At 37.9% G+C, this 27,485-nt stretch overlaps 1 protein-coding gene across 1 annotated transcript; it reads left to right on the top strand.

The window, feature by feature from the left end:
* Positions 1-1,715: 1,715 nt before the first annotated feature.
* Positions 1,716-27,063, top strand: fbxl2 (F-box and leucine-rich repeat protein 2). The gene is made up of 14 exons (XM_056479335.1): positions 1,716-2,116; positions 2,929-2,990; positions 4,405-4,459; positions 4,834-4,908; positions 7,072-7,166; positions 7,972-8,136; positions 11,430-11,556; positions 12,241-12,315; positions 15,971-16,101; positions 16,174-16,234; positions 16,801-16,845; positions 20,582-20,638; positions 21,743-21,955; positions 24,941-27,063. Exons 1-14 carry the CDS (start codon positions 2,087-2,089, stop codon positions 25,046-25,048), a joined length of 1,299 nt encoding a protein of 432 aa, XP_056335310.1. The 5' UTR covers positions 1,716-2,086; the 3' UTR covers positions 25,049-27,063.
* Positions 27,064-27,485: the final 422 nt, after the last annotated feature.

Here is a 27,485-nt window from a genome sequence, read left to right on the forward strand (position 1 = left end):
ATTCATGAAAGATGAAAACTCAGCTGCAATATCGCCCTCTGCTGGTACGCAGGAACATTTGGGGCTTATCATTTAAACATTCTCCTCTCATTTCCAGAAATAACATTGAGTAACCACCAGACTATGTGCTTAAAACTACTTTTGCTTTTTGAAATAAATGCAATTAATTTTTAAAAACCTCTTTTTTTTTTGAGAATTTAGGGATAGTTCACACCAGAAAAAAATAAATTTATTCATGATTTACTCTTCCTCAAGGGATCCCAAACCTTTATGCTGTTGAACACGAAAGAAGATATTTTAAAGAATGTAAGAAACTGCTAACCATTGAATTCCATAGTATTAAAATCAAATGACTGGTTTCTAACATTTACAACATTATCTTCTATTGTGTTTCTATTTTGTCGACAGAATTAAGAAGTGAAGTATTTATAAACTAGTTCGAGGGTATCATGTGCTTTTGATTGCTTGCGGCTGGTCCCACATTATTGAATTCACGATTCACCAAATAAATACCCTAAGTTCCATGTAACAGCCATCTTCGTTTTGAAGAATCCCCCCTTCCACCCCTACTCCTCCTCATTTCCTAGATGGGTGGCACGGTGGCCCAGTGGTTAGCACTGTTGCCTCACAGCAAGAATGTCACTGGTTCTAGTCCTTACCAAGCCAGCCGACGTTTCTGTGTGGAGTTTACACATTCTCCCCGTGCTCATGTGGGTTTCCCTCGGGTTCCCCGGTTTCCTCACACCATCCAAAACATCCAAATTGGCACCATAGACATGCTCCTAGTAAGTACTGTAGTTATCTTTTAAGAGCAATCACTATCTGATCATTAGCTAATACAGCAGGGGAGTTCTCGAGATCTACCTGAGCTCAACCCCCCACCCTCTCCTTGCAAACGGGAGGAAGCCCCAGGCTCGCTGATCTTATGAGCTCAGGGCTCTCTCCCGGGACAGCATGCCAAACAAGCTTTATAATCAATCATCAGCTAAGTGTGAACTCTTGATTTAGCTTTGATACAAATGAAATGTGAGCAAATGATGACAGATTTTTAATTTTTGGGTGAACTATACCTTTAAGCATTAATAAATACTTCATCTCTTACTCATTTCAGTTACTTTTTTGGAGATGAAATGTTAATTTTTACAATTTCATAGTACATTTTAGTACTGAATTGTACATCATGGGTCATCATGACCTAAATGTTTCATCATTGATCACAGATTGGGCTTTTCACCTAAAGCAATGTGTTTGAATTATTGACATGTTCAAAGGTTGGACAAACTACTCAAACATCTATAAAGCTGCAGCTGAAATTATTTGGTTTTATTTTGACATCTGATATTGTTAATAAAGCTGTATATAAAAACATAACGTTTGAACTATTATTTTTTTATACACAGAATTTAATGTTGGCATTTTAATTATTTCCAAACACCTTAAAAATGAAATGAAATCATATTTTGCCACTATATTCTCGCATATTTTCTCAATACACGTCTGATCAAAATGGTGCTTGGATGTTAAACACCATACACTTCTTTATACACCTAAAGTATTGCACTGACCACTTCGCAGCTCATACATCATTATCAAAACAAACCCACCACGCGTGTTTTTCCCGCAAAAGTGACGTCACGACGGCCACTCTTTCGAACCGCTCGAACGCACGAGCCCGTCAGAACGCAAACGCGAATAAAACAGGATTATTCTTCAAGTTATTCACCAGACACCTCTAGCATTTAGTGGCGTCGTTCAAAGATTAAGCAGCGCTCACTTTGGGCAGGAGTTTGCGCCCGAGCGGAAATGTAGTCAGAGAGGCAGCTCGGGAGGCGGAAGTGAGGTTAGAGCAGCAGTCTGCTCCGTCCATGTTATTATTGTTATTTTGGCTGTGTGATGGTTCACGGACGGCGGTCAGCCCGGGATTTCTCCGGTTACCAGCGCAGACACGAAAGGCTAACAGGCCACACGTTACAGCTGGAGGTCTGTTTCACGACAGTGTGACGGCCAGCGTTGACAAAACGCGCAAACGTCGCTGTGCGCAGCGCTCGCAGAGAGGACTGTCTTTATTATTGACACCGCAACAGACATGAACGGCATCACCAAGGGCAGATTTGAGGTAACTCATATCGAGTGAACCGTGGACGTGCTCGTTGAACTGTGATAGTTTGCCCGAGGAAACGATAACGGGCGGTGTCAGGCTGTCTGAGCGATGACAGTGTGTTTAAGCGTATGTTTGTGTTGGTGCGCGCGCGCACGCGGCAGTGACTGACTGACTGCGTGCGTGCCCGCGCGTGCATGTCTGCAAGTGTACTGTATGTATATGTTAGTGTTTTGGTGGGTATGGTTTTACATGCTGTGTTTAGGTTTTTGCTCGTCAAGGGTAACGTTAATCCAGCCTCAACACTACGGCACCAGCTGACCGTCTCAGCAGCGGCGCCTGAATCGGTTTAGCGTTAGAGTTGGCTGCTGTTCTCGGAGTTTAGATCAAGCTGATTGGCTTGCTGACTTGCCCTGAATGCGAGGCCTCGAGAAGATGTCTCTGAGCAGCAGTGTTATCTAAGGCAGTGTTTCCCAACCCTGTTCCTGGAGGCACACCAACAGTACATATTTTGAATGTCTCCCTTATCTGACCCATTAACTTCAGGTTTTGGAGCCTCTTCTAATCTTCTGATGAGTTGATTCAGGTGTGTTTGATTAGGGAGAGGTTGAAAATGTGTACCGTTGTTGTGCCTTCAGGAACAGGGTTGGGAAACACTGATCTAAGGCACCCGCTGATGCTATTTGTCTTTTTGTGCAAGTGTTATTGGTGAAGTTGCACCAGGCCGAGGCGTGTCTGAACCAGCTTTCAGCATATTGATTGTGCATGAGCAGATCTGCTGCTGGAAAAGCTTTATATATAGTGTGTGTGTGTGATTTTATGCTGTCCAGGTGTTCTCAAACAGTGATGAGGCCCCCATCAACAAAAAACTTCCCAAAGAGCTTCTGCTCAGGTGAGCCAAGCATAATAAAGGCTTTTATTGTAATAAATGAAATATTATCTATCTATCTATCTATCTATCTATCTATCTATCTATCTATCTATCTATCTATCTATCTATCTATCTATCTATCTATCTGTCCATCTGTCCATCTATCAATATATCTATATATCTACAGTATCTGTCTGTCTGTCTGTCTGTCTGTCTGTCTATCTGTCCATCTATCTATCTGTCCGTCTATCTATCTGTCCGTCTATCTATCTGTCCGTCTATCTATCTGTCCGTCTATCTATCCGTCCGTCTATCTATCCGTCCGTCTATCTATCCGTCCGTCTATCCATCCGTCCATCTATCCATCTATCTATCTATCTATCTATCTATCTATCTATCTATCTATCTATCTATCTATCTATCTATCTATCTGTCTGTCTGTCTGTCTGTCTGTCTGTCTGTCTGTCTGTCTGTCTATCTATCTGTCCATCCATCCGTCTGTCTGTCTATCTATCTGTCCATCCATCCGTCTATCTATCTATCTGTCCATCCGTCTGTTCGTCCTTCTATCTATCTATCTATCTATCTATCTATCTATCTATCTATCTATCTATCTATCTATCTATCTGTCTGTCTGTCTGTCTGTCTGTCTGTCTGTCTGTCTGTCTGTCTGTCTGTCTGTCTGTCTGTCTGTCTGTCTGTCTATCTATCTATCTATCTATCTGTCTCTCTGTCTGTCTGTCTGTCTGTCCATCTATCTGTCCATCCATCCGTCTATCTATCTGTCCGTCCGTCCGTCCTTCTATCTATCTATCTATCTATCTATCTATCTATCTATCTATCTATCTATCTATCTATCTATCTATCTATCTATCTATCTATCTATCTATCTATCTATCTATCTATCTGTCCATCTGTCCATCTATCAATATATCTATATATCTACAGTATCTGTCTGTCTGTCTGTCTGTCTGTCTGTCTGTCTGTCTATCTGTCCATCTATCTATCTGTCCGTCTATCTATCTGTCCGTCTATCTATCTGTCCGTCTATCTATCTGTCCGTCTATCTATCTGTCCGTCTATCTATCCGTCCGTCTATCTATCCGTCCGTCTATCCATCCATCTATCTATCTATCTATCTATCTATCTATCTATCTATCTATCTATCTATCTATCTATCTATCTATCTATCTATCTATCTATCTATCTATCTATCTATCTATCTATCTATCTATCTATCTATCTATCTATCTATCTATCTATCTATCCATCTATCTATCTATCTATCTATCTATCTATCTATCATTTTATATCGTTTTGTTTATTAATTGTGTTATTTTTCTGACTGCCTGCCTATCTTCATCTGTTTTTGCAGATAGGGACGTGAAGAAAATATTAAGATGTATAAATACTCTTTCTTTATCCTTTATCTCAGGATTTTCTCCTACCTGGATGTTGTTACGTTGTGCAGGTGTGCTCAAGTATCCAAGGTACGTTCAACTGCTTTAGTTGAAAAAATACTCACTATTTACTCTCCCTCAAGTGGTTCCAAACCTTTACAACTTTCTTTTTACTGTTGAACACAAAAGAAGATATTTTGAGGAATGTCAGACACCTGCAACCATTGAGTTCCATAGTAGTAAAAATATATACTACGGAAGTCAATGATTACATATTTCCAGCATTCTTCAAAATATCTTCTTTTGTGTTCAACAGAATTAAGAAACTCAAACAGGTTTATGACAAGTAAAGGGTGAGTAAATGATGACAGTGTTCAGCTTTAGGTGAACAATCCTTTTAACAAAACAGGGTAATTTGCTAAACATTGCTTCCTCATTTTCTCTGTGTAAAAAAAAAAAAACAGGCCTGGAATGTTCTCGCATTAGATGGAAGCAACTGGCAGAAGATCGATCTCTTCAACTTTCAGACAGACATCGAGGTGAAAAAGCAATGTTTTGTCGTCTCATTCACTTTTACGATGTATGTTGTGAGTGTTTCATCTATAATATGTTGTGTGCTGTAAATTGTCCGTCTGTGGGCGTGTGTGCAGGATTAACACTGGGTCAGTAGGCTTTTCTACTGAATCCATAGACAGTAACGTCATCCCTGATCCTCTGTGCCTGAGAGCTCTCTCTCTCTCTCTCTCTCTCTCTCTCTCTCTCTCTCTCTCTCTCTCTCTCTCTCTCTCTCTCTCTCTCTCTCTCTCTCTCTCTCTCTCTCTCTCTCTCTCTCTCTCTCTCTCTCCATTCAAATCAATTCAGTTTAATAATTGCTTTATTGGGGCGACACGTTGGCTCAGTGGTTAGCATTGTTGCCTCACAGCAAGAAGGTCGCTGGTTCGAGTCCTGGCTTGGTCAGTTGGCATTTCTGTATGGAGTTTGAATGTTCTCCCCATGTTGGTGTGGGTTTCCTCCGGTTGCTCCAGTTTCCCCCACAGTCCAAACACATGCGCTATTGGGGAATTGAATAAACTAAATTGGCTGTGGTGTATGCGTGTGAATGAGTGTGTGTGGATGTTTCCCAGTGATGGGTTGCAGCTGAAAGGGCATCTGCTGTGTAAAATATATGCTGGATAAGTTGGCGGTTCATTCTGCTGTGGCAACCTCTGATGAATAAAGGGACTAAGCTGAAGGAAACTAAATGAATGTTGCTTTATAGATATGACACATGTTGCAAATGTACTGCCAAAGCATTTATAAAGTTTACATTACAAAGAACATTTATTTATATATATATATATATATATATATATATATATATATATATATATATATATATATATATATATATATATATATATATATATATATATATATATATATATATATATATTAGTAAATAAAACATAGTAAACGCAGTAAATAGTTGTAGTAAAAAATGATAATAAATAAATACATTTTTAAAATAAACTTTATTTATATAAATAAATAAAAAAATTAAATAAAATAAACAAAAAATAATACATCAGAATAAACTGTATATTTAACAATTAACATTTTTGGATAAAAGTGGATAATGATAATCAGTATCTCTTTCTCTCAATTCAATTTAGTAATGGCTTTATTTAATTTTTATATATATATCTATATATATATATATATATATATATATATATATATATATATATATATATATATATATATATATATATAACATAGTAAACACACTAAATAGTAATACTTGCTTACTCCCAGGGCCTTTTATATTGAAGTTGATATTTGGCCACATCATATTGGGGTTTCGTGACCTCTAGTTTTTATGAGTTGTTAGCCCATCCCCATTCTGCAGGACCAGGACATACACTTATACACTACGGACAATTTAGCTTGCCCAATTCACCTACAGCACGTGTTTGGACTGTGGGGGAAACGAAGCACCCGGAGGAAACCCACGCCAACACGGGGAGAACATGAAAACTTCACACAGAAATGCCAACTGACCCAGCTGGGACTCAAACCAGCGACCTTCTTGCTGTGAGGCTACAGCGCTACCCACTGCGCCACTGTGTTGCCAAATACTAATAGTAGTAAAAAATGATTAATTTATTTAAAAATAAATAACATAATAATAAATCAGAATAAACTGTACATTTAACAATGAACATTTTAGGATAAAACAGTGATTATAGGTAATAATAACAATAATAATAATCAGTATCTCTCTTTTTTTTCTTTGTGTTTCTTCATTTCTTTATTCTTTATTTTTTCTAAGGTTGTTTTCATTTTTGGTTTCAAATTTGCCAAAAAAGAAGAGGGAAAAAAAGAGCGAATCATTAATTTTGTTGTAGCAAAAGCCAAAATGGCAATTTACGTCACAAGAAAAGAAAGCACAGAGGGTGAAGTTCGTCGAGATGTGGTGCACGTTTTTAAGAGTTTAATTAAAGTGAGAATCTATTTTGATGTCAAGAATATTGAAGAACTTGAAAATATGTGGATTTTAAGATATGTTGAAGATATGTTAAGCTCTGTTAAAGAGGGAGAACTAATATGTACAAAAAGGCTTGAGGAAAATGTATTTTTATTAATTGTGGTGTTTTTAATATGGTATGAAATAAAGTAGATTTTAAAATAATCTCCCTTTTTTCTCTTTCTTTTTCTCTCAGGGTCGTGTTGTGGAGAACATCTCAAAGCGATGTGGGGGTTTCTTGAGGCAGCTCAGTCTCCGGGGCTGCCTCAGTGTCGGAGATGCCTCCATGAAGTGAGATATCATACTATAGCTGATAAACATAAATGCAGTAAATAGATAGGTTAAAATGTACCGAAAGATAAATAGAAACTGATTAGATTTGTATAAAGGTCATTTCCCAGCCCAGAGTTTTTTTTCCCCTATTATTTATTTAATTTCTTATGTTTTTTCCTTTAATGCAAACTATTTTCCTTTAATGCTTATATATAGTTGTTTCTAGCTATGTGCAGTTGAAGTCAGTATTATTAACCCTCCAGTATATTTTTGTCCCCAGTTTCTGTTTAATGAAGAGAAGAATATTTTCAACACATTTCTAAACATAATAGTTTTAATAACTCATTTCTAATAACTGATTTCTTTTATTTTTGATGACAGTACATAATATTTTACTAGATGTTTTTCAAGACACTTCTATAGAGCTTAAAGTGACATTTAAAGGCTTAACTAGGTAATTAGGCAACTTGAGATAATTAGGCAAGTCATTGCATAACAGTGGTTTGTTCTGTAGACAATCAAAAAAATATTGCTTAAAGGGGATCATAATATTGACCTTAAAATGGTTTTAAAAAATGTAAAACAGTTTTCATTCTAGCTGAAATTAAGCAAATAAGACGTTCTCCAGAAGGAAAAATATTATCAGAAATGTCTTTGCTCCATTAAATATCAATTGAGAAATATTTGAAAAAGAACAAAAATTTGACAGGAGGGCGAATAAATTTGTCTTCAACTGTATAATAATATCTGTTGCTTTTGATGTTTTGCACTGTCCGTGTTGATGTTTTAGTGGCCACTTTTACAGTTTAATTTTGTTTGACAGGACCTTCGCTCAGAACTGTCGTAACATTGAACATCTGAACCTCAACGGCTGCACCAAGATCACAGACTCCACCTGCATCAGCCTTAGCAAGTTCTGCTTCAAACTGCGCCACCTTGACCTGACCTCCTGCGTCTCCATCACCAATCATGCACTCAAGGCCTTAAGGTGAGGGCATTTGTGAAGACTAAGAGCAGAGCGCTGTAATGGTTAAAGCTAGAAACTGTGTACATACATTTTGAGTTTTTGAGCTTTTTGTTTTTTCATGGTGTTTTTTTTCCACTGTATTATTCAAAATGCACTTTAATGTTTTGGTAACATTTTATTTTAAGTCACAATTTATGCAATTAACAAACCATTAAAGGGCAGCTTTGTTGAAAATCATCTATTGGAAGCTGTTTGGACACAACTGTGTGTAGGTATAGTGTGTCCACAGTCATATTGGAGTGATACAAACAATAAATTTTTTATATATATATATATTTTTTAATTTCCTGACATTAAAATAGGATCCAAATCCCTCCCATTTTGAGGCCCACCTCAACATGACGTAGGAGTGCGGTTTACCCGCCCACCGAATTGATTGACAGCTTTGCATTAACATGTCTCCGTAGTAATGCGTATAATCATATCCACAAGACAGGACTTGCGCAAAGCAAAAGATCTGTTCAGCACTCTGTGATCAGCAGCACCACAAGAATGAGTTTTTTTTTATACGTTTAAAACGTTTATTAAAACAGTGCATGTTTGTAATAAAAACAGTAAAATTGTTATGTAATTCATCACCTCAGCTGCGTGTCAGTACAATTATAAAAAAAGACGCTTCAATCCTGGTTTGTGGACGTTAAATCAGGTTTATTTTGTACATTAACATAACAGATACAGCGGTGGATATTAATCCATATCCTGTCACATTTGCCATGCAAAAACGGTGCAAAGTTAAACGTGTGCGTGCGTGTGTGTGCGTGCGTGCGTGCCTGTTTTGCACCTGCAAACTTTATAATGACATTGTATTTGACTCATCATTGCAGAAAGGCTTAAATTAACTCCACAACAAATACATCAAATAACAATTGGGAACGTTCTTAGTGTAGTAAGGGAGATCTGCTTCATTCTTGTCTGTCACTGTGCTGTTTATCTATGTGAAAGCTAGACGCACCAGAGCAATACATAGAGATCGGGAATAGTGGGTGGGGAGAACTAGCTCATTCGCATTAAAGTCACAGGTACTAAAAAAAGCTACGGTGTAATAACAGCTCAAATTTTTCAAATTTAGAAAGGTATAATAAATAATCTGATGGGTGTTTTGAGCTAAAACTTTTCAGACACATTCTGGAGCCACAAGAGATTTATCTTAAATCTTGAAAAGGGCGTAAAATAGATGCCCTTTAACTTATTAGCTTTAGATCATTATCTCAATATACCGCTAATTTGCTTTTTTATTAATAGCAGGTAAGGTAGTATTTGGGTTTAGGTTTTGGGTAGGATTAGAGATGTAGACTAAAATCATACTTTATAACTTACAAAATCAGTTAATATGGCAATAATAGGCCGGTAATATGGCAGTAGTTAATTGCATGAATTGTGACTTAAACTAAAGTGTTACCAGTGTTTCTTTTATAGAACTATAAATGTGTCTGTAGATATCAGTGATACTTTAAAAGCGGTTTTCTCAAAATAGGTTTTTTTTTTCTTTTGGTTTGAGTCCTAAATCTAGGTACTGTAAGTACATTTATTTGTACCTCATTCTAGAGGTATATGTTCACAGATAATTTGACTGATTATGAATTTTTTGTTGAAAAATTTGTGAAACCTTTTTTTGGCTGTTCATGTTTATTTTCTGAATTTTTGGCAGATAAAAAGAGATTCCCAAAGTCCTCCATTAAAAGAAATCATTTTAACAAAATTTGATCCTTCATCCAATATTCAGATTTTTGTGCTAAAAATATATGCAAAACAGTGCATATTTAATAAAATAAAGCCTCATTTGCATATTTAAATCATTGTAAAAAACCTAAATGTTTGTAATTCTTAATGTAATCAGTCCTGAGATTTTTTTTTATTATTATTTTTTTTTACAAACTTTATGTATTTGCACAGCAAAGCATAAGAGTTGCAGCAAATGATACCATACGTTTTGAGAAAAGTCATCACAAAATCAGTCATTTTAGGACAGATATAAAAATAGTCCCTGCAAAATCCTGGAGAGACTTGTGAGTATGCTAATAACTGAATTTTTTATTTCTTTTGATTTTAATTGTTTCTTTTTCTTTTTTAAATACTTCAATTATTTTTTCTTTAACAAATATTAACATATGGATTACCTCAAATGAACCAACAAAATACAAACTCTGAGTCTTTAACGTGAAACCAGGGAGTGTTAAATCAAGCCCAGTTTGTATTTCACTGTGTCAAGAGGACGGCTGTGTTAATGATTATAAAGCCAGTCACCTCGGTCACCTTTATTTAATGAATCTTTTCCACAGTTGTTGTAAATTTGACTGTACAAGCCAGCGAAACAGGAAGTTCTGAGAGTGAATATTTAAAGTGTGAGTAAAGAACAATTATTAACTCCTTGTTAGACATTTCAGGTAATATCTGATTACCTCCCCGCAGTTTTACTGCACGATATTGTTGGAAAGACAAGAAAGTATTTAAGCAAATAAAATAAATAGCATTGGTATTATTATTTGGAAACAAAAATGAATGGTTTATTGGTCCTCAACTGGTGTTTAATGAATAGTTTTTTTTTTCTTTCAACAACTAGATTAGTTTTATTACATGTTTTTGAGAGGTTTGAGTAGTGCGGTGGTGCTTTAAGATATTTTGGTTACACTGTATGATAAACTTTAGTTTAGTCAAATTTGTTAACCGCATGAAAGCAGTTATTAATCTGAATGTTTATTCCAACATGATTAAAACCACAAATTGATCTGTTAATATATTTGTAATGATCTAATATGAGTGCATTTTTATATTGCATGCATTTAAGGGAACCTATTATGCCCCCATTTACAAGATGTAAAATAAGTCTCTGATGTCCCTAGAGAGTGTGTGTGTGTGTGTGTGTGTGTGTGTTTTAGCTCAAAATACCCTATAAATAATGCTTGATAACTGCCCCTTATAGGCTTTGATTCAAAGTTGTGCCATTTTGAGGGCAAATGAGGGCGGAGCTACAAATGCCTGTGTGTTAGCATAGTGGCAGATTCAAAACTCTAATGGCAAGACGGCTGCTTCTCACTCAGGGCTGTTTAGGCTAATGAGGGAGAGATGGTCACTAATGGACGGAGAGTTATTTATTTTTGACCTTTAGAGCTGGTTATATTCACACACTGTTGCCACACAACTGTGTTTAAACCTTATATAAAAGTGATTTTGCATAACTTACTAATGAACTACAGGACTTTATGGTAGAGTGTTACCAGCATTAACTCTCTTCATTTGTGTTTTCTGTCTGCTAGTGAGGGCTGTCGGATGTTGGAGAACCTTAATCTGTCCTGGTGTGATCAGATCACGAGTGATGGCATTGAGGCTCTCAGCCGCGGCTGCACAGCTCTCAGAGCTCTGTTTCTGAGAGGATGCACACAGGTACACTATATATGCAAAAACACACTCGTGTAAAGTACTAAAGCCCAAAAATATACTTTGTTTTATTATGCATTTTAATGTGCACGTTTAATAAAACATCCAGTATAGATCATTTAATAGTGTGCACAAACACAGATTCCTGCCCCATGCATGCTATGTAGATTCATTCTTATGTTCAATTTTTTTATTGCAACATTTTATTGTATTACAATACAAATTGTTACATATCGATATCTTTGTTGTTAAAAGAATAATTAAAAAAAGGAAAAAAATACAAAAAATGTATAATAATAAGGGAAAAAATAATGAGGGTTGAAAAAAATAATCGTAAAAAAATTATAATAAGGGATGTAGATTTATTCTTGTCCGAAAAAATGTATTTGTACTCTTTAATTAAGCCAAATTTGTGTATATTTTCAATCTTTTTTCTTATGCATTCATTAACATTTTTTGCTGTCTTCAGTAGTTTGTTCTTATTCTTGATTTACCTTATATATGTCTGCAACAATGAAACAATGCCCTGGTTTAATGTTTACTTTTTGTAGACATGCTACTGCAAAAAAACTATTCAAAATGCAACCACTTTCCACATGACAACATTGTACATATACATTATACAAGTGCACTTAAAGCTGTACAAAGTGTTGATGTCGGCACTTTTAACAATAATCCTGTGCATTTCAGCTTGATGATACTGCACTGAAGCACCTTCAAAAGCACTGTCCTGAACTCATGACAATCAACATGCAATCATGCACGGTAAGACTTTGACTTTTTATTTACTATATACTGTGTGATGTTTAATGTTCATGATATATATACGAGCTGAGTATTGTTGCTTTTTTTCATGTCAAAGTAGAGCAAATCTCAGAGCAACACTGTAGTGTTTCGTTCTTGAATGAATCTTTTTTTAATTGATCATTTGAAGTAGGGCTGCACTATTCTGGCAAAAATGTGAATCCTGTTTTTTTTGCTTAAAATCAAGATCACGAATCTTTCTCACGATTCTGTAAATGTAAAATAAAGGTTAATATGATTATCCTATTATTATTGTTTTTAATTCTCAAACATATGGTAAAATAATAATATTAGGCCTGTGTGTAGGTCTACTGTTGCTTAAAATGCTCAATTTTGTAAAGTCATTATGGTGGACTTGAACAGACTTTCAATATGTCCTGTTGGTTAATTCACAGTAAAATGAGGACATCAGAATATAACTATCCATAACTATAAAGTTGATTTATTATGTTTAGGACATGTGCTTGTCATCTGTTATTGACAGAATTATTAGAACATTTGTTTTCACTGGTAAAATTAGAATTTTATCATTATCAGATTCCTTCTTGCATTATATTCAACATTATAGGCTAGGGTTGCTATGCTGACACAGTAAACATTTATTTTCATGCACAACACTATGTGTTCGCTATGAATGAAAAAACATATCAAATGCTTGTCGTAATCATAACTCTAAAATGCGATATGATCGTTTAAATGATGTGCGCACAGGTTTCACTTTCACTTCCGAGTGCGGCTCATGGCTGCGGTCACTGTGCAAAAAAACACATACATGCAAATCAAACCTCCCGCACGGCCCTCAAACGATCGCTCTGTGCAACAAACTGAACGTTATTTACAACTTCATTACCCGTATACCTTATCCACAGCCTATGCAGCTTCTGTTCACTAAAGACAGGCAAGCGCTCGTTCTCGGCAATGTTGCCCGATTGGGCGGTTTTGAATTTATTTTTGCGGGTAAAAAAATGACATAGGCGGGTAGTGTAAAATTTGTCGGTTTTGTAACAGCCCCGGTCTTCAATTATAAACCTGTTATGATCCCCAAAAAGGTGCCATAGACCCCGTTCTCCACATACAAACGCTTACAACAGTTGCGATCTCCCAACGAGACTACAGATTGTTGGGCGGTGCTTTTTAGTTTTCAGCGGGTTTTAGGCTACATCTGGCAACACTGGTTCTCGGAAGTAAACAAACAGCTGGCGGTCAGCTCACGTGTGATTTCGCGACCGTTAATACATCATTACATGAAGACAGAAATGACATTTTTGGGTGAATTATACCTTATGAATACAGTATTTGACACTTTTAACGTCATTTGAAGGTGTCAATGTTGCTGTGAAGACTTGTGCGTCTGCCTTTACGCTTCTCTCCTGACCTTGAAAATATAATTGGCTGAATCGTAGAAAAAGCTGAATTAAGATCGTGTGTAGAGTCGAATCGAGATCGTGATCTTTTTTGATTAATCGTGCAGCTCTAATTCGAAACTATAATTCAGTGATCAAGTAATAGAGCCAGTAATGAAGTCATTTGCTTTGTTTCTAAATAAATCAGCCGTTTTGAACGAGTCATTTGAATCAATGATTAAATAAATCATCTTTAGTTTAAGAACTTGTCGCCATCTACTGGTGGTTTTTGTGTCATATTTTTATAATTCTGACAGGTCCAAACAAATAAATGTACCAACGCAATAACAAATTTAACTGTTTTTGTCAATTTAACATGCCACTACATTTAAGCTGTTATTTAAAGTCTGCGTAAATATTACTGCTAATTATTTATATAGGTTTTTGAGTTTGACACAATAGAAAAATGTGTCATTAAGCACTTCCGATGACAAACTAAAATAAAATAAGTTTGAAAAATTATTGAAAAATAGGCTGGACTCTCTGCTCTGAAACACTAGGGGCGTGCCTGCTGGCGGCACTGTAACCACGCCCACTTTTGGGAAGTTGTCCATCTGCCAACTGTCAAATACCGCTACAAACATAATGGATAATGCTGATACTTTCTCTCATAACATTAGCTTAATTGGTTTTATACAGCCATACATATTTGAGCACACTCAAATAGACAACATCGCATGTTAGTGCTGCAGTGAGTTAAATACCTTCTTCGAGGCAAGCGTGGCTCATTGTTGCTTAGCAACAGCTGATACCACAAGTGCACAAGTTCTGGTGCACTTTCAAGAAAAGACAAAACAGTACAACTCAAGGCTGATTTATACTTGACGCGTTCACTAGTTCGCTTGAGTGCGTGTGGCGAATGTGATGTCATTGCAGTGTTTGCGGAGGTTCGCTTTGAGTGCGCATAACATGCTTTCGGCTGCCGGAGCGCTCAAATTTTTTTGAGACTCGAGCGAACAGTTCGTGCGACGCCACAGTTGATTTGAGTTGAATATGAATCACTTTGAAGAGATTTTGGTATGCCGGTACAGACATCTTCATAATCCATCCATGCGTGATCATAGTGATAACCAGATGGCCAGTTTTTGGTAAAAAATGTAGAAAAATTTTGTTACAGCCAAAAAGAGTGGCCATGACAAAAGTGGAGACCCAGGTGGTGTTAATACACAATTACAGAATATGTTTTTCCACCACTCATAGGTTTTACTCTGATGTTTGATGGTATTACAGTTTTGAATTTTAAAACAATTTAATAGCTACGAAACTAAAATGAAATCACAAATTATTTCTTTGATAACTGGAAAGAATATTTGATCCTGTTGGTTTACAATATACTGGTTCTCTGTTTTTCTAGGCTTTATTGGGGATAATGGTCAGGAATATTGGACCATTATTGCCTTTTTAGCATATAGGTAGAGGACAAACTAGCCAGAGAGTAATGTGTGAATTGTGGAGTGGACAAAAAAAAAAAACGTCAGTATTTTTTCCTTTTATTCTTGCCATAATAAATAATATAGTTGTCGAGCAACATCTTCTGTTGTCATCAATATGTTGATAAACTTTAATAGGTAGAACTGTCCGAGATATAAACAAAAGCAAGTGATGCATCAGAGCTTGATTTGAAAAACTCTTGAATGGTTATAAAAATCTTTGTAATCACAAAAATAATTTCTAAAAACTATTAGTTTATGAATCTTCAATGATATTAATGATATGACGTAGTTCTGGAAACTTTCTGCTTCTATGTTTATCCGTCTGATTACACGGTCAATTTTTGTTAACCGCCCCGTCTTTTTAAAAAACATCTCTACGAACGCGTCAAGTATGAAAGCCTTGTTCGTTACGCGAGGTGTGCGCACACTCAGCGGAGGCCCATATCTGCACTTTGAAATCGCAGCAACATCTGGAGGTTTGTAGTCCACAGCATTGTTGTTGTGATGTTTACAGTGCTGATCCTATATTTCCGAGGTCTTTAAAATGGCCGCCGCTTGAAATAAGTGCATTGCATCATCAAGCCACTATCTTAGCCCCGCCCAAAAATCAGTTTAACTCCCCAGTTCAGTACTTTATACCTCAGGCGTCTTTGTAATGTGTTTCAGCACATCTTTAATGTGTTTAGAAACAGTTCTCAGGATACCCTTTACCCAGACTTTAAGAAAAACAAACACACACAATACAAATGAGTGTTTTAATATGCTTCCTCCGTCTTGCAGCAAATCACAGACGACGGCTTTGTGAGTTTGTGTCGGGGTTGCCACAAGCTGCAGATGGTTTGCGTTTCTGGCTGCAGCAACATCACAGACGCTTCTCTGACTGCCCTCGGCCTCAACTGCCAGCGGCTCAAGTAAAGCTTTCTTCATTTGTACACACCGACACACACACTCCTTCAGTCATTCATGCTGTGTGTTTTCTGCAGGATTCTGGAGGCTGCTCGCTGCTCACATGTGACTGATGCTGGTTTTACTGTTCTTGCCAGAGTGAGTAAACACAGACAACGACAACATACGCACAACAGAAACGCATGGATACTTGAAAACATGCTTTACGAGACCCAATGGTGTATATGCACAGCTAGTGTTTTTCAGTCAATGATAAACTTCCAGTGAAAGCTTAATGTGACAATTCTCAGTTTCATAAGGTTCCTTTAACAGCATCGATGTTGTAATGTAATTACAATACATTCAGTTGCATAGACTTCAGCATTCATTTACTAGTTCAAGCGTAAAACAAGATGAAGGAACGTGTAAAATCTAGCACCGTCATAATCAGCAGGCGAGCGCAGAAACTCTATTGAAAGTACTGGGGTAGAGACATGGCAGGGGAAATTAAATTTAATGCAGTGCTACTTGTCTGGTCTGAGACCCACTTTATATCATATACCTATCGGGCAGTGAAGATCACTGATTTTAAAGAAATCAGACCTTAAACGTGGCAATTTTATAGTGGTGCGACAGTTTATCAGAAGCGCTAAGGCTGGCTGGCTGAAATTAAAAGTCCGTGTGCATATACCACATTCTCAAACAAACTGTGCTTTCTGTTTTAGAATTGTCATGAGATGGAGAAGATGGATTTAGAGGAATGTATTTTGGTGAGTTTACTCTTCCTAATTTTGAAAAGCTGTGTATTGTGTAGTCATGGACGTGTTTACATTTGTTTGTGCATTCGCAGGATATACAGTTGAAGGCAAAATCATTTGCCCTCCTGTGAATTTTTTCAAATATTTCCCAAATGATGTTAAACAGCAAGGAAATTTTCACAGTATTTCCTATAATGTTTTTTCTTCTGGAGGAAGTTTATTTGTTTTATTTCGGCTAGAATAAAAGCAGCTTTAAATGTTTTAAGTACTGTTTTAAGATTAATATTATGATCCCCTTTAAGCAATCTATTTTTTTGGTTGTTTACAGAACAAACCACTGTTAGACAATCACTGATTTGCCTAATTACCCCAACTTGCCTAATTAACCTAGTTAAGCATTTAAATTACTCTTTAAGCTGAAGACTAATATCTTGAAAAATATCTATTCAAATATTATGTGCTGTCATCATGACAAATATAAAATAAATCAGTTATTAGAAATGAGTTATTAAAACTATTATGTTTAGAAATGTGTTGAGAAAAATTCACAGGGGACCTACTAATTCTGACTTCAACTATATATTTATTATTATTGGAATATTTTAATAAATAATGATAGTAAATACTGCATATTCTGTGATTTATTTATAGTAGCTAATCATATTTTACACACTACTATTGAATAAATAGTGTTTTTATTTTTTTTGTAAAGATTTGAAGATGTCTTTAAGGTCACTTATTTTATTACAAATACAGTAAAAAGGTGGTATTTTTACAGTTCTGTTCTATAGTACACATTTAATCAGTTCATCCTTGCTGAATAAAAGTTAATATTTGTATTTTTTTTTTAAATTGTAACATTCATTCATTCATTTTCCTTCGGCTTAGTACCTTATTTATCAGGGGCCACCACAGCAAAATGAACCGCCAACTGCAACCCAGTGCTAGGATTCACACATTCACACTACTCATTCACACACACCCACACACACACACCATGGAAAATTTCGTTTATTCAGTTCACCTATTCACCTTATTCTCCACGTATGAGCGGGCGCAGCCATTTGAATCTTTTTGGCTCGAAACTTCCGGTCTCATTCACTTCCATTCATTTTTAGAGGTTAAAAACAGCTCGTAATGCTGCTTGATGTTGCAAACTGATCTTTTCGTATTATATTATTCAAATTTTTTATGTATAGTCATGCAAACACTTGTTTGTAGAGCATGTAGTTTGATCGTTTTCATAGACTGTAAACTATATGGACGTAGCATCCGTGACGTCACCCATAGGTTTCTGAAGAGCGCAAAAGAAGCCACAAGTAGGCGCGGCCAACCGTCGCCATTTTGTTCGCGCGTCATCGCACCCACGGCGGGATACCAAACAAGGGCAAAGAGGCGGAGAGTGGGCGGAGCTACAGACACCTGCTGGCACTTTGCTTAGACCTGGCAGACAGACTTTACTTTGGGAGAAACGCTTGATAATTTATTACCTGCGACTCGTTTGTGTTCTGACCACATGTGCTTGGCTGTACACTATATCAATAAAGTGTTTAGACCTTTAAAAACACTGTAGTAATACAGTGAGCCACTAAAAATTGTTCTTAAGATGTTTTTCTACAGGAGGAAAACGCGAATTACATCCAAACACTTCAGATATAGTCTGTGTGTTAGTAAATGCAAGACTATTGATAAAATCCAGCACAACACTGTATGATAACTCTTTAGATGACTGTTCTAGAGCCTACAGCTAATCAATCTGTCATATTCTGGAGTGCTTTACGGGTCTAAAGAAAAATATTAATGATAAATGATCTTAAATAAAACAAATACATTAATAGAGATGGTATACAAGTATATAACGCTACTCACATGGGAAAAGGAGGCCACGTGAACGGTTTGTGAGCACAATTAAATGCACACAGCATCCCATATCATCTGATAATTGTAAGAAATAAGTCCAAAAGGCAGCTGACTGTGTAAAGCCACATAAAACAGCACAAAAATACGGTGAATATGCCGAGATTAGTGGCTAATCTGCCGGATTCAGCTGAGGTGAAGTGACGGCGACCAGCGAGACCTAGCTGTCACTCAAGTGGCCACGCCCTTAATTATGCAAACTTAAAATAACCTAATATAAAGGAAATGGATGAGTTATAAAAAAATTCACCCCCCTCACAGTTGTCATGGAGGGTAATAATAGCTATATGAACCAAAATCGTTCTTTGTACCAGGCTGTAAACACCTTTTTTTCTGTTGTAAAGTTGGCCATTCTAACAGTGGGCTCAATTGCACTTTGCTCTATTATGGAGCCAGGACTAGCGGAATTTTGATGAATTGCAGTTTCAGTTACTTCCGTATTGGCCTCCCGAGGGAGAGCGGGAGGTTGCCGCTTGATCGTTTTCTGCCATTTATTATTTCTAGTCATTTCTCCCATAGGTAACTGAATTGGAAGTTCTAAAACAATCGCAAAAACGAGCGCACTTCCACATTGTAGAATAAGGTCAAAAGCGCATGTGTTTGGACTGTGGGGGAAACTGGAGCACCGGGAGGTAGCCCACACCAACACGGGGAGAACATGCAAACTCCACACAGAAATACCAACTGACGCGGCTGGGACTCAAACTAGCGACCTTCTTGCTGTGAGGCGACAGTGCTAACCGCTGACCAACCGTGCCGCTCATTGTTTTTATAGATTTAAATTTAAAAAACATACAATTGAATGTAAATGACTCTCGTTGGTGCTGTTTTATAGAATAGCCATGTTAATAAAAGCTTTTTCACTTTTTGAGTGCCTGGACTTATGATTTCATTGTTTCTCTTTATAAATCCCTTACTTAAATGGCATCTATGATGAAAATCATCTTTTGTAAGCTTTTTTTGCAAATAAACTAGTATTAAAATATCTGATACAACTCTCTGTGATTTTTATAAGTTTAAAACGTTTTTAAAACAGCATGTTTATAATAAAGTAAAATCGCTGTAATTCTTAACTGCTATAATCACCACGACCACATGGTGTCAGTAAACGCTAATATGCATGTGTGTGTGTGTGTACTGCAAATGGCATTTGTGTGAGTCTCATCATATCAGAAAGGCTTGAATAAACTCCTCCACAAATTCATGAAATAAACTTACTTATAATCATATTTTTGACGAATGAGCTGTATTTCGGCTTCATCTGAGTCCGTCTCTATCACTGACTGCTGTTTATCTAACATAACGCATGATGAGGGGAGAAGCAGCTCATTTGCATTTAAAGCCACAGGCTACAAAAACAGCTACCCTGTACTCAGACACCATATTGGGTAGATTCTGGAGGTTATAATATATAATCTGATGGGTATTTTGAGCTGAAACTTGACAGACACATTCTGGAGACACCAAAGGCTTATCTTACATTTCTAAAGGGGGTATAATAGGTGCCCTTTAAAGAGCAGCGACACATTAACTACCCCTGAAGTGCTTTTGGGTTTGATTTTAATTGGTTTGATTTGAGTAAAAAGTGTAGTAATGTAAATGAATAAGTAAATCTACAAGGAAATGAGTGAATGAATGACTATTTTCCTCACATGTGACACGAATGCTGTGGATTGTGACTGTATTGAACTGTTGGACTGTGCTTCTTAGATTTGTGCTGTTATAATGTATTTAGAGATTTGCTTTTCAATGCTCTGCTGTGTCTGCAACAGTTTGTCCTGGTTAGTCAGCCTGCTAATAATAAAGCTGTGTGTGTGTGTTTTTCATTCAGGTGACTGATAACACTCTGGTTCAGCTCTCCATCCACTGCCCCCGGCTGCAGGCGCTGGTGAGTTCAGCAACTGTGTGGGAGTTTTGCTTTCCTGCTGCTTATTTCCGGCTTTCTGGAGAGAAATTATCGAGACGACACATTCATTCCTGCATCTCACTCTGTGTGTGTGTGTGTGTGTGTGTGTGTGTCTCTGTCTGCCTGTGTGTGTTTGTGTCTCTGTGTGTGTCTGTCTGTCTGTGTGTTTGTGTCTGTTTCTCGGTGTGTGTGTTTGTGTGTCGGTGTCTGTCTGTCTGTGTGTGTGTGTGTGTGTCTGTCTGTCTGTCTGTCTGTCTATCTGTGTTTTTGTATGTGTCTGTTTGTCTTTGTCTGTGTGTGTGTGCATGCGTGCGTGTGCATGTCTCTGTGTGTCTTTTTGTGTGTGCGTGTGTGTCTGTGTGTGTGTGTGTGCGCGTGTGTCTCTGTCTATGCGTCTTTTTGTGTGTGTGTCTCTGTGTGCGTGTCTGTCTTTGTGTATCTGTGTGTTCGTGTCTGCGTTTCTGTGTGTCTGTGCATCTGTGTGTGTGTGTGCGTGCATGTCTCTGTGTCTGTTTGCGTGTTTCTGTGTGTGTGTGCCCGTATGTCTGTGCATGCGTGTGTGTGTCTGTCTGTGCATTTCTGTGATTGTGTGTGTGTGCGCACGTGTCTCTGTGTGTCTGTCTGTCTTTGTGTATCTGTGTGTGCATGTCTGCATGTGTTTGCGTTTCTGTGCGTGCGTGCGTGCGTGTGTGCGTGCGTGTGTGCGTGCGTGCGTGCGTGCGCGTTTCTGTCTGTGTGTCTTTTTGCGTGTGTCTCTGTGTGTGTGTCTGTCTTTGTGTATCTGTGTGTGCGTGTCTGCATGTGTCTGAGTTTCTGTGTGTGTGTGTGCGTTCATGTCTCCGTGTCTGTGCATGTTTCTGTGTGTGTGTCTGTCTGTGCATGCGTGTGTGTGTCTGTCTGTGCATTTCTGTGATTGTGTGTATGTGCACATGTCTCTGTGTGTCTGTTTGCGCGTGTGTGTGTGTGTGTGTGTGTCTGTCTGTCTGTCTGTCTGTCTGTCTGTGATTGTGTGTGTGTGTGTCTGTCTGTGCATTTCTGTGTGTATCTGTGTGCGTGTATGTGCATGCATGTGTGTGTGTTTTGCAGAGCTTGTCTCACTGCGAGCTGATCACAGATGATGGGATCCGCCACCTGAGCAGCAGTGTGTGCGGTCATGAGCGTCTGCAGGTGGTGGAGCTGGACAACTGCCCGCTCATCACAGACATCACTCTGGAGCACCTCAAGAACTGCCAGCGGCTGGAGCGCATCGAGCTCTACGACTGCCAGCAGGTGTCCCGCGCCGGCATCAAACGAATCCGGGTCTGTCAATACACAAACACTACATCTGTCACAACTCACAAAACACACACACACGTGCAGTCACAGCAGTGTTCAATCATCACATTCCTCTAATAACCTAATAAATATTAAAGGCATATTTCACTTCTCTCACCTGCTTGAGTTTCTTTCTTCTGTTTAACACAGAATGGAAGATACTTTGAAGAATGCTGAAAACCGGTAACCACTGACATCCATAGTGGGAATAACAAATACTATGGAAATCAGCGGTACGCTGTCTCAGTAGTTAGCACTGTCGGCTCACAGCAAGAAGGTTGCTGGTTTGAGTCCCAGCAGGGTCAGCTGGCATTTCTGTGTGGAGTTTGCATGTTCTCCCCTTGTTGGCGTGGGTTTCCTCTGGTTTCCCTCACATTCCAAACACATGCCCTATAGGTCAATTGAATAAACTAAATTGGCTGTAGTGAATGAGTGTGTGTGAATGTGAGAGTGTATGAGTGTTTCCTAGTACTGCGTTGCGGCTGGAAGGGCATCCGCTGTGTAAACCATACAGGTATGCTGGATAAGTTGGTGGTTCATTCCACTGTTTTGACCCCTGATAAATAAGGGACTAAGCCGAAGGAAAATGAATGAATGGAAGTCAATAGTTACAGGTTTCCAGCTTTCTTCAAAATACCTATGTGCATACCTATGTGGTACCTATACCTCAAATGTGCAATATTAAGGTTGAAGACACCCTGGAGTACTTTGTTTTTAAAAATGTTAACAGATTTGTGTGTGTTAAGCATTAGTTAAGACAACGTTAGCACCTGTCAGCTTTAATTGGGGGAGGGAGGGGGAACTGGATCATTTTGTCAGCTTATTTCAACTTCCAGGTTTTGAATAACTTTTGGGCCGGGATCAAAATCAGTGACGTAGCGCGAAGCTGCTATTGGAGTGATGATGCGTCTGTTTCTAAATATTATTCATAGAGGAGTTTTCTTATTCTATGAGAAGAGCCTGCTTCTTAATTATGCAAGACTGCACATGCTTTCCGAAGGCAAGGCAGACCTGCCAATCTGTTAGACTCAATGATTGGGTGAGATCGCGTCCACGCACGGCATGCAGTATTTAGCCATTCATGAAGAGTCGTATGTGTTTGTTTCCATGATTCACAGGGTTTGTTGCATGTTTTTCCCTGCGATGCTGTCAGGGCTGATACAGGAAAGCTGTAGGTTTGCATTAAGCATTTTTGTCAGAAGAGCTGTACGAGAATTGGAGAATGGCGGACTTTGTCTATTATCAGTTGAGTTTGTTACCATTCAGACACATCGCCTATATCCGTGCTGCTGTGTTCGCCTATGTTTAAAATCCTCCAGATTACCTGCAGGGTTAATAGTTGGAATAGACAGGGAGAGAGACCTGCTGCACTGCTATCCACTGTGTCTCAATTCAGACCCGGTGATTCAAGACGAGAGAAGTCCTTCTCATTTATAGTGTTTACATGATTGTCTTTATAATGGTTTAACAAGGGCGGTGCGCTGGCACAGTGGGTAGCGCAGTTGCCTTACAGCAAGAAGGTCGCTGGTTTTAGTCTCGGCTGGCTCAATTGGCATTTCTGTGTGGAGTTTGCATGTTCTCCCTATGTTCGCGTGGGTTTCCCCCACAGGCCAAAGGCATGCTATAGGTGAATTGGATAAGCTAAATTGTCTTTAGTGCATGTGTGTGAATGAGTGTATGGGTGTTTCCTAGTACTGGATTGCAGCTGAAAGGGCATCTGCTGCGTAAAACATATGCTGGATAACTTGGCAGTTCATTCCGCTGTGGCGACCCCTGATTAATAAAGAGACTAAGCTGAAAAGAAAATGAATGAATGAATGGTTTAACAAATTGTGGTTATGTGTATATGAAATTAGGAATATCAAATGTAGCTGAGCATTCAATTACTGTTTATTTATTTTCATTTTAACCTTGTAAACTATAAAATCATGCATCTCCTCGTGGTTTGTGTCTCATTTTATAAGCCAACTGACAGTTGTTCGCTCCCTTATTTTTCCCCTGCTCTTTTGGCCACGCCCACTCCTCCCTCTGCTCTCAGAGCTCCACGCCCATCATGAAGCATTTTTTGAAAAAATTCCGAGGTAGACTTGAACTGAAAGAGGGGGGTTTTATGACCCTTTAAATTCTCAAACTTTAATGAAATATAGTGACTTAACCTCTAATAAAAGGACCGGTAACTTCATTCGCTGCAAACCTGTTATGGGATGTTCACACCAGATACGGCTTTTGGGAATAAATTGCGCAATTCGCACGTAAATAGACCCGTGAACATTTTGAGTTCACTTGCTCCATTTGAGCATCGCTTAATTCACAAGAAATTCACTTCAAAATTGATGCGGATTCATGTCATGGTCAGGGCTTCTGTCTGCCCGGTGACTCTATTATCGTTGCTAAATGGCTAACATAGATTTTATTGAGAGAGTAGCTGTGCTTTATGTGCTTTAGGAAGGCTGAAACAGCGTATATTCGTTCGGCGCCATGTCTGAGTCCACTAGATCCTTTCAGAGGTGCACTAGCTATGTGAATTCATCAACTCCTCCAGAAACTATACCTAGATGATGAAGGCTTTCAGCGGTGCTTCAGGCTGAGCCGAGCCCAGTATGATGAGCTGTTGTCCGGTGACAGCAGGAGGATTTCGCCTAGGGACACCAAAAACAGGTGTCACATCATAATCACGCCCTTACAAGAGCAAGCTCCTGATTGGTTAATTGCATCATTTGTGTGTCTAGTGCTGCAGGATGTCTGTTAGTGTCTTTGCATTGACTTAGCTTCATCCGCGTCTGGTGTGAACGCACAATTAGAGATTCTTTCTTGTGTTATAATGCAAACATAAATATACATGTTCATAAGTTTTTCAAAAATGTTTATTATTTAGGATTTAAGATGATGATGATGACCGTTAAACATGTCATAACAGTGCTGTGAAACGCAATCAATCAGTGTCTGATTCTGCTGCTGTTTCTCCTATAGGCTCACCTCCCCGAGATTAAAGTCCACGCTTACTTTGCCCCGGTTACGCCTCCTCCATCAGTGCACGGCGGAGGCCAGCGTCTGTGCCGCTGCTGCGTCATCCTCTGACAGAAGGAGGAGCCTCCGAGTTACATCACAGAGAGTCGAGCTGTCAGTCAACCTCTAAACTCCGCCTTTCCCCTGCTCCACGCCACTGAGGGGCGTTGTGAGGGGCGTGGCTGGTTTACGGAGCGCTTCCCTGGCAGCCGGATGGACCTAAACAAGTTGCGCAAAAAATAAAAATACAATGCGACAACAAAAAAAAACGGATACACACGAAGACATCAAGGAGCTACCATGTAAAATATGTCATGTTGGGATCTATAGAAAACAAATGCACTTCTAAAGCGTTATGGAACTACTGAAATATGAAACGAACGACTTTGACATGCCGTTTTTGATTATGATGATGACGACGACTACTACACAGTGTTTACATCCTGCTCCTCTTCAGCCAATAGGAATGCATTGTTGTGACATGAACAAATAGAGAAGCGGAAAGAAAGCGAGCGAGCAGCAGGATGCGAGAATCTGGATTTATGTAGGATTGATCATGTGACTCTATTGAAGCGTTTCTGTCTGGTTTTGCGTGTGCGTGCGTGCGTGTGTGTGAGAGAGAATGTTTAAATATAGAAAACAGAATATAACACTACAAACAAATCAACCCATATTAAAACTGGAGTAAATGTTTTTGTTTTGTTTTTGTTTTTTGTTAGTGCTCACCCTAATTTTGAGAGGACGCTGTTGAAATGAGAAAGCGAGGGGACGAGAAGGACTGTGAATGTGCATGCCAGAGAAGCTGGAGTTACAGTATGTGACCATTAATGTGACAATTAAGACTATATATATATACACACGTGTACTGAGGGAGCGTCAAGGATAGATCAACATTTGAGTTTCAGTGCAATATTGAAAGCCCGAGTATATGTGACAGGATTCAGAACACTCCCTATTCAGGCATTTCACTTAAAATATTCTCCTTACTGTTCCCCATTGCTGTGTTTTCTCTGCCTTTTACCTGTCCTTAAAGGGGATAGTCACCCAAAAATGAAAGATGTACAGTATTTATTTTCCCTCAAGTGGTTTTAACCTTATTCTGGGGAACAAAAAAGGAGATGCTTTGAAGAATGTTGAAAACTGGTAACCATTGACTTCCTTTTTACGCTTTAAAAAATCTGTTAATTAACAGTTTCTGTATTTTGTGTTTTCTATTTATTTACAGTTGTGAATTGCATTATGGGATGTTGATCTCTGTTGCCTTTTGATGTTGAAAATTCAACTCTACTGTTTAACAAAGTGACTATCTGTAAGTGTTTATCTGTAAAATAACAGAAAATGTACAGGCAGTTTATTACAAGGCTTTTGCAGCACAATATACAAAACCAACCCAGACAATATATCACTTTAAACTATTAAAAATGCTCATAAAAGTCTCTTTTTTAAACATTTTTAAGGTTAAAAGTTGCCAGAAGAAAGGTCAAGGTCCCATAATGCGATTCAAAAGTATAAATAATAAAAAAATAACTAAAAACATGAATTACAAAATGCGGAAAACTGTTAATTTATGGATATTTTTTTACAATGTACATGTTCAAAGGAAGTCAATGGTTACCTATTTTCAACATTTTTCAAATTATCTTCTTTTTTTGGTTCACCAGAGTAGAGGAAAACAAAGGAACACAAAAGAAGATATTTTGAAAAAAGTGCAAACTGGTAGCCATTGACTTCCTTTGTAGGAAAAATGAATACTATGGAAGTCAATGGTTACCAGTTTTCAGATTTGTTTTTATTTAAAAAAAAAAAAAATAAATTTAAATAAATATCTTTTTTGTGTTCAACAGATGAAGAAAAAACAAACGGGTTTGGATCAAGAGTTAATAATGACAGGATTTTCAGCATTGGGTAAACTATCCCCTTAATTTAAAGGGACAGTGCATCCAAAAAATTTTAAAGGTCATTATTTCCTTACCATCGACTTTAAAAAAAACAGTCTTCTAAAATGTGTTTTTGTCAACCCTGATGTTTTCACACAACGTCATGCAGATTTAAAGCAACATGAGGATGAATAAATCATGACAGAATTACTTTTTTTTGGGTGAACTTGATTATATGATGATTTTAAAACCATCATCAGGATGCAAAAATGTATAAGAACCTTTCCATATGTATAAGTGAGAGTCCAGCTGAATATATCATCTGTTCGGCTTTATTTCTTTTATAATCTGACCCAAAAAGTTAGTCTCAGTCAACATTCACTTTTATTGTAGGAGATGCGGGAATCAATTATAATAATTTGTCCCAGAGAGTGTTGTTCTCCTTGAGATCTGCTTGTTTCCCTAAATAAGATTTTGACGTAAATTTTTCAAAAGTTACAGTAGGAAAACTTGAAGACAAAATTTTGAAACGCATCCCTATGCGATTTTATAATTTATAGATTTAAAGTGAGTTCAGCCAAAAATCTCGCATAAATTTTGCTCTGAAATATAACTTTTTTTTTTAAAACTCG

Source organism: Danio aesculapii, chromosome 19 (assembly GCF_903798145.1).
Source record: "Danio aesculapii chromosome 19, fDanAes4.1, whole genome shotgun sequence".
Lineage (NCBI taxonomy): Eukaryota > Metazoa > Chordata > Actinopteri > Cypriniformes > Danionidae > Danio > Danio aesculapii.

Excerpts from the sequence above, each read along its gene's own strand:
- fbxl2 (XM_056479335.1), top strand. The coding sequence starts at position 2,087 with ATGAACGGCATCACCAAGGGCAGATTTGAG. Across the intron at positions 4,460-4,833 it reads GGTGTGCTCAAGTATCCAAG|GCCTGGAATGTTCTCGCATT; the intron begins GTACGTTCAACT and ends AAAAAAAAACAG. Across the intron at positions 16,235-16,800 it reads GTTTTACTGTTCTTGCCAGA|AATTGTCATGAGATGGAGAA; the intron begins GTGAGTAAACAC and ends TTTCTGTTTTAG.